This window comes from Cynara cardunculus (assembly GCF_001531365.2).
Source record: "Cynara cardunculus var. scolymus isolate 2C chromosome LG 13, CcrdV1, whole genome shotgun sequence".
In the NCBI taxonomy this organism is placed as follows: domain Eukaryota; kingdom Viridiplantae; phylum Streptophyta; class Magnoliopsida; order Asterales; family Asteraceae; genus Cynara; species Cynara cardunculus.
This window is the reverse complement of record NC_037540.1, coordinates 41,438,655-41,446,617: the sequence shown is the minus strand read 5'-3', so window position 1 is coordinate 41,446,617 and position 7,963 is coordinate 41,438,655. Positions and strand designations below refer to the sequence as shown.

General features: G+C 33.9%; 1 protein-coding gene across 1 annotated transcript; it reads right to left on the bottom strand.

Annotated features, from left to right (window-relative positions):
* Positions 1 to 7,506: 7,506 nt before the first annotated feature.
* On the bottom strand, positions 7,507 to 7,857 carry LOC112525070. Its single transcript, XM_025135006.1, has one exon. The coding sequence runs from the start codon at positions 7,855 to 7,857 to the stop codon at positions 7,507 to 7,509; it is 351 nt and encodes a 116-aa protein (XP_024990774.1).
* Between the last annotated feature and the right edge of the window lie 106 nt (positions 7,858 to 7,963).

The following is a 7,963-nucleotide window of genomic DNA, read 5'->3' as shown; positions in this document are numbered from 1 at the left end:
CATTAAAATTTTAATTCAAAATTGCCAAAATTATAAATTTTCTAATTTATCAATTGATTTGTGGTTAATATTGGTTCTCACAGTTACCACAAACTAATTAGTTCTCATTTGATTAGGCCCCTATATATATATATTAACAAATGTGGTGGATTGTTGGTCCCGTAAGGGTCTACAAGAAGAGAAACAGTTTGTAGAGGGAGGGGATGAAATACAAACACAATATTTTCAAATTTAAAATATATTGATAGAGAAGATCAATACAGATTTTACAAGATTGTTTGCGGAAAGATAAGGTAATAAAAACCTATCTAAACAATCTTTGGTTACACACAAAACTTTAGCAATTACAAGAAAAGAAGTTGCTAAAAGAAAGATCCTTTACTTAAGCTAGAAGATGCTTGAAGAATAAGGTTAGAGAGAGATGCGCGCTCTCTGCAAGGAGAAGAAACACTTCTATTTATACCCAGTGCATTAAATGTCCATTTAATGCAATATGGTAGGTTTTGAGTGCATGTCAAACCTTAAGAGGAAGGTTTGTCCTTTGCTACAATGAATAATACAAAAGCATTATTTCTGAGAAGACATCCTTACCTAAAGTTGGTGGACAAAGAGTCGACTAATCGGCTCCGTACCGTACTAACTTTTGTAAGGGTATGGGCTTTGTCCTTTGTGTGCATAAGGACAAGACAACAACAATCATGCTAAGCAAGCTTCCTTTGATCGCTGAATGCTGGAATGACATGAAGGTTTCATCATCATTCGCTGAAGCTAGAGAAGTCTTCACACATATGTAGACAGACTTGTAATCACTGAATACCGCTTCAGATCACGTACTCGCCGGTCTCTAATCTTCAGTTTCAGTCTTCGACGTTTACTGAAGGTTCTTTGGTGTGAGTGTTGTCTTCTTGAAGTATTGTTGTCTCTGATAGATTTACAATGCAAGTTCTTCAGAGATCACTGAACATACTCAGTGAAGATCGCTGGAACTGAAAATACAGAAACACAAATACAACGTGAAAGAGAAAATGGATTATCATCAAATCATTGAGAGAGAGGATCAACATGGATGAGTTTTTAATATAAAATTCTTTTGGGCGGTGGGTTTTATTATATTTTAAACCCCTTTTCTTAAACATGAAGATTGGACATCTTCATACTTTAATAATATTTTCTTCACATAAGCATATTATCATATGCATATACACCCATATAATTTAACATCTCCCACGTATGTACATAAACTTATTCGTACACACATATATACATATACATGCGATCCATGCAGTCAGTCAAGTAAACATGCATGTTATCACAATTTCACATATAATCACATAAAAGTTACCTCAACCAATGTTGTCTGAAATCCATGTTATCACATTATTTTCCCCTCAAAAGAATTCCGTCCCGTCATTCCTTTAACCAAACAGCCAAGGGTATCGGGTTCTCATTTCAGATTATAATTTCCATGTAGCTTCTGAACCCTTGTGATAACGCCATTGTACTTTTACCAAATTGATTTTTTTGTTTCTCAACACCCTGATTTCTTGATCAGTCACAGCTTTTGGTGTTTCCACGAAATTCAGTTTACTGTCCAGTTTAATCTCTGGAAATGGTACTGCTAGATTTGGATCGGCCAAACACTTACGTCGATTTAGATCTAGCTGATAAGCCACTGACCCAACTCGTTTACAAATCTTGAATGGTTCAATATACATCGGACTAAGCTTACCCTTCTTCCCAAACCTTATAACACCCTTCCACGGAGATACTTTCAACATTACAAAGTCACTCACGCAGAATTCAATTGGTTTTCGTCGTTTATCGACATAGCTTTTCTGATGGTCTTGTGTTGTTTTAATTCTTGTACGAATTTGTTCAATATTTTCAGAGGTTACTTGCACAATCTCGGGGCCTGTCAATTGTCTTTCACTTACCTCATTCCAACATAACAATATAAGGCATTGAGAGTCCAATATCAATCAATCTTCATATAAATCCTTCAAGAACAATGGCAGATTTGTATTTTCTATTAAGAACTTAGAAGGAGATAGAGAGAGAGAAAGTCAACTCAACAAATCTAGTCAAACTTCATAAAACGTATTAGATATTACAAAATGAGAATCCTACAAAATTTACAAGGATTTACCCTTTATATAAGGTCAAACTACAAGACAAAGGTCAAAGTCAAACAGTCTAATAAAAGTCAAACACGATGACTTTTATACAATTATAGACACTTTTATCTTTCAAGACGAATACAATTTTACGCTGATTTTCAGTCCTAACATTCTCCCCCTTTGTATTCAGACTTGGAAGAATTTGTGTGCTTTGAGTCTCGTTTGAACTTTGAAGCTTTAAGCACATTATGTCTTCTTCAAAAACAAACTTCAACATGAAACCTTCAGACAATCATTTGTTGAGAAAGATCTTCTAACATTCTCCCCCTTGAATGTAGAACAACGATGATCTTCTCTTTTAACAATGTAGAACAGAAATAATAACAAACTTCAGAGTTGATCTTCAGTAAACTGTTGTAAAAATGGATCTTCACATTCAACATCTCTCAGTCATTTTAGCATAGGATTAATCTTTTGTAATCATCTCCAGTCGCACTCCTTTTGAGTCTTTTGCCATCTTTAAAGTTACTCCCCCTTGATCTTTACTACAAATTTCCCTTATAATGATTGGAATTGGACATTTCATTCATTATTTCATACTCCCCCTTATGATGAAATGATAATCATTCCATCATACACAAGAATGAATGAAATCATCTGCGTAAGCCGTCAATTCATGAAATTGTAAGTAGATCTTTGCAAATCCACTTATTTAATCTTTTCAGATTAAGGGAATGGGAAGATAACAACCAATTTCAACGTATGAAATTGTTTTCAATCTTATAGAAAGATTGGCCTGTGAGTATAACAAGTATACTCAGTACAACGAATGTACTGTATATATGAGACTTTTTGAGGCTCATATCACTAGGTCTTCCATTCAATCATTGATAGCTTAAAAATAGCATATCTATGAATGTTTCGGCAAAATAACATATAAAATGAAAAATCTGTGTAGTGTAGAAAGATAAAGCAACTAATGCTTCTGTTTATGCTCAAAAAGATAAACCGTGTGGATTACACAAATTTATCAGACTCAATTAGTGATCAAAAAGACTTGAAGGGGGGGACATATATCCTTCTGATTCAATATCAACTTTCTCCGAATGAGAAATTGATAGATGATAAGCTGCGTGCCCCAAGTGTTATTGAAACACTTATCTGTTGAGAGATAAATGAGTAGCTGGTGGGGTTGTGACGAGAATTGGCCTGGGCTTTGCCTTTTTCAATATTAGTCTCGAAATAATTGAGAACTAATATATTGTGTGGTATGCCCGAATTTTAAAAGTTTGGAACAACATTCTTATGTTTTTTTAATCCTGATACAACTCTCGTCAATTCTTTTGGCTTACAACAACTACCCCTCTCATTTTCATTTTAGTCTCAGCACACAAACCCTTTTATATATAAAGCTCACTCAGATATGGTTGTCCTCATAGGTAGGTTTGTCGGTTCTAACAATCCATTGAGGTATTTCTAATAAGCACTCAGTCCCTCCTAAAATTACATTTTATGCTCAAATGATCACAAACAATTGATCAAAAGTATTATTGCTATAAAACACAATGATCAGATAAAAATTGATCATGAAATTTGGCTTTTAAGCACAATCTGAAATAATGATGCGACAACGATCAGATTATTCGATATGCGAGAGAAATGAATGAAGATCTGTAAGAACGAGTTTACAAATTTAGATTAAAAAAAATGAAATGTATATCATTCAAGGTAAAAACAATAGAAAACAACCTTTGGATACAAACGAGTGTATTATCACCGAAAATGATTTTCAATTTAAGAGACGTGATAATAACAGTTTGAAGAATAGCTGAAATAGGTATTGGAGTTATGATCGATGAGAAATTACACAAGTAAAATCTCAGGAAATACCTGTTTAGAAAATGTACTCGTTTCCCCAAAAAAAATTATTTTCCGAAAAACATTTATTTAAAACTTCTAGAGACTCCCCTTAGAAAGTAGATTATGGTAATGTCTCGATTCAGTTCAAATTAAAAAAATTGGAAACATTTTTAGCACGGGTCCTAAACTGGGTGTTTAGAAACCACACTCGGTAAAGCACGGGCCCTAAACTGTGTTGTTCAGAAGCCTTTTTGGAATAGATTACAACTCCCCCTGCATTGGTGTATCACTGATATGATATTCTGATCAGCACAAAGTTGACACACCTGGAAAACTAGATTAAGTGGATTTTGGTACCCAAATGAATTTGGGTCCTGTTTTGTTAGTATCGGGCTGGGGTATGTTGTAACTTCCAAACCATCTGTTTCTATTTGATATTTTTCTTTTTAGCACTTTGAACAAGATGATTAGAAATAAAATATGATTCATACCAGTTATTGTGATCATACATGTTCTTACCTTTCCAACTGTTCTGATAGGTGTTATCTCCATGCCACCTGTTGAACCTTTTCTTATTGACAAAATCATTGGTTCTGCATGTTGAGCACATAATTATTCTCTTGCTAAGATTGATCAGATCATTAGTGGATCTCACAATGCAAGGAAGAACAGAGTTAGTAACAACAGGTGTATGAGATGAAACAGAATCAGCTTTATTAACCTAAATGCTTTTAATCTTAGAAGATTTATCGGGTGATCTGATAACATACCCTTGATAATACTGATTAGAAGAACGAGAATAGTTCTTAGAAACACTAGATTTAGGGCTACCTGAATAACTATTCGATTTGGAACAGTCATAGAATCTAGTTTTACACTGTGATGGAGAACCAATTGAGCTTTGTGCACAAGAAAAGTCTTTGACTTTCTGTAAAAGCTGGTCTCTTTCAACAGTAACTAAATCAAACTTAATTTTAAGTTCAGTTCTCATCTTCAGCTCAGTCTCAAGGTCTGTCTTCAGATCAGAAAATTTACTTGTAGTGTTCAGGAGTTTACCTTCTAACTTCTTCTGAAGCATTTCAAACTTTCTCTTTTGATTTATTAACTCTCTTTTTTCTTCATCTGAGCTGCTCTTATCATTCTCCGAAGTGATGTCAAGCCATTTTTTCTTATTAGCAAGCTCTTTAGCAATTGATGTATGTTTTTTATAGTATTCCTCTTATCAAGAGCAAATTGCTTCATATCATCATCTAAAGTCTTCTGCTTCAGAGCAATGCTTTCAGATAATTTTTGTATTTGGCTCTGACAATCTTCAGAGATGTCTTTCTTCTCTTTATCATTCTTGGCCCGTTCCAAGATGATCAGCTGCTCAAAATCAGATATTTGCTTTAAAAACATTTTTGCATTCAGCTCAAGAGAGTTTATCTTATTCTCATAAGATATGCATTCAACTCCAAACCTTTTCTCTGAATCACACATTCTCTTCTTTTCCTTTTCAAATTTCATTCTTTCAGAACTGAAGCTCTTCTCAGCTTTCAGAGCTTTTTCTTTCTCTAACTCCAATAATTTTTGTAACTCACTCAACTCACTCTCAGACTTCTGCAATTTATTAGATAAGTCCTTTGTCTCAGTATATTTTCTTCCAGAAGAATTTCCCTCAGCTGCAGATTCAGTTTGGAGTTTTTGGAGTTTGTTAAACAAATCTTTATTAGCTGTACTCCAAATTTTCAATTCATTCTCACATTCTTTTCTTACATCATTCAAAGATTTTTCAAGTTTATTACTCTTATTCATGAAATCATTCTCAATTCTATCCAATTCTACTCTATGCTCTTTTTGTGAATTTGCAATGAATTCCTTATTAGCATGGTTCTCGTAAAAGCTGTTAAGATATTTCTCCTTATAATCCACTATGCTCTTCTCCAGCATTGAAATCTGTGCTCTCATCTCTTTATTCTCCTTCTCTAGAATATCTGTCATTAAGAAAAATTAAGATTGATTAATCAGATCAAATGCTATGAAATCAGATAAAAGAAATCAAAGATACAATTAAGCTCAAAATACAAATAGAAAACACAAAAACTGTTGAAAAAAACAGAAAATTGATGAAAAAATGTCAAAAATTAGTAAAAACAATCAAAACTGTTGAAAACAGTTAAAAAACTGTTAAAAACAGTCAAAGACAGTTAAGACTGATTAAAACAGTTTATACGATGCAAAACAGTTCAAAAGGTTCTCAAACAGTTTAAAATACAGACCAAAACAGACAAACAACGATCCAAAATTTAAAATCTAAACAAAAATTTAAACCAAACAAAAAATAAGTCCTAGAAGAAACAAGCCCAAAACAATTGTCCAAGTCCAAATTCTGTTTCTAGCCCAAACCAAATTTCTAAGCCTAAAGAGATAAGCGATGTTACAAGATATCTGTTGTGCCTATGATCTCAGATTCACTATGGTACTCCACTCAGTCTGTTGCAGATGGTCTAAAACTCCCACAAATAATCTTATGCACCAGCAGCATGTCCTGCATTCTTGTGTATGCAACCTTTTTGTAGCAAACTTCATTCAACAGTTCATTCCATGCTTTCAAGATTCTTTCATTCTTCTCATTAAGACTCAATCCAGACTCGCGAAACTCAAGACTGATGCCTGTCCCCGCAGATTTTGTCAAATTAGTAAGAAATTCAGGTGCTTCCTTCTCAACCACGGCATAAGCAGCCTTGTAAATAGCACTAGCTTATTACCAGGTTTTAATGCACCAACAATAGCCTCATGGGCCTTAAGAAGAACCTGGTAAGCCTTGCTCTATGTAGCATTGGAATCAATGAGAAAAGTCCTAGCAACACATAAACCTCCTCTTTTGTTTCAGTTTCTTTCAGGAATCAACATGATCAAATTTTGTAGAAGAATTCCAAATATGCTAACATCGAAATCTAACACAAACAAGTAAAACCAAACAGTCAACAATTTAGGTTTCGAAAGTCGAGCGAGGTAGCCTGTAATAACACCAAAAAATGGATAAAACTTTGAGTTCTAAATACAGTCAAAATAGCATCTTTCTACCATCATGAATTCATTAGCTACCATCAGAACATATGTTAGAGCTACAGATTTCATTAGCTACCAAAAATGAATTTATTGGCCAAAGCTCAGGTAAAAGGGTTCTTCTAAGGACAACTCCAATCGAACGGCAAAACCTTACTTTTGCCATTCTTTTGGTTCCAATCACCCTGCAAAAACACTAAAAAGATGGCGTTCGATGAAATGGGCCGGCAAATATGCCGGGGAAGAAGGAGACGGCAAATTGCCCATTTGGTGGTCCCCACCAACTTTTTCTAATATTTAATAATTTTTAAATAAGTTATAAATAAATAAATAATTACAAATATTAAGTTTTATGTTTTTATATTTATTATTTAAATATATATATATATATATATAATAAATTATTAATAACACAAATATGATATCGTATAAACGTAAACGTATTTTATTAATGGAAATTTTAAAAACTAAAATACATAAATTAAAGGGTCCAATCGTCTCCGCTAGGCATAAACCGACTAAAGCTTCCTGCTTCGTTTTGAGATCCTTCGGGTTGGTCTTGAGCTGCTTCAAATTGTTGATGTTGAGATACTCGATATTGAGATGCTACGAATCCTTGTCCAGACATATGAACCTGAGGTTGCGCTCTCTCTCTCGCTATTCGAATTTTCTCATTTTTTACGAACTCATACCACACAGGATCAGTGATAGAGGTTAGATCGGTGCACATAAGTTTGTCATCCGCCAACCTTGCCTCTAATGCAAGTTTCTGAGCTTGAAGCTCATTCCTTCGCATCATAACTTCAGTTGTTTTAGCCATTTGTTTCTTCATTTTTTTACTAGCCTTAACTAAATTCTCTAGCTTATTATCAGATTGTAGCTTTGATTTTGCCTTTTTCACACCAATTGGTCTTTGAGTACCTTCTACGTCATGAATA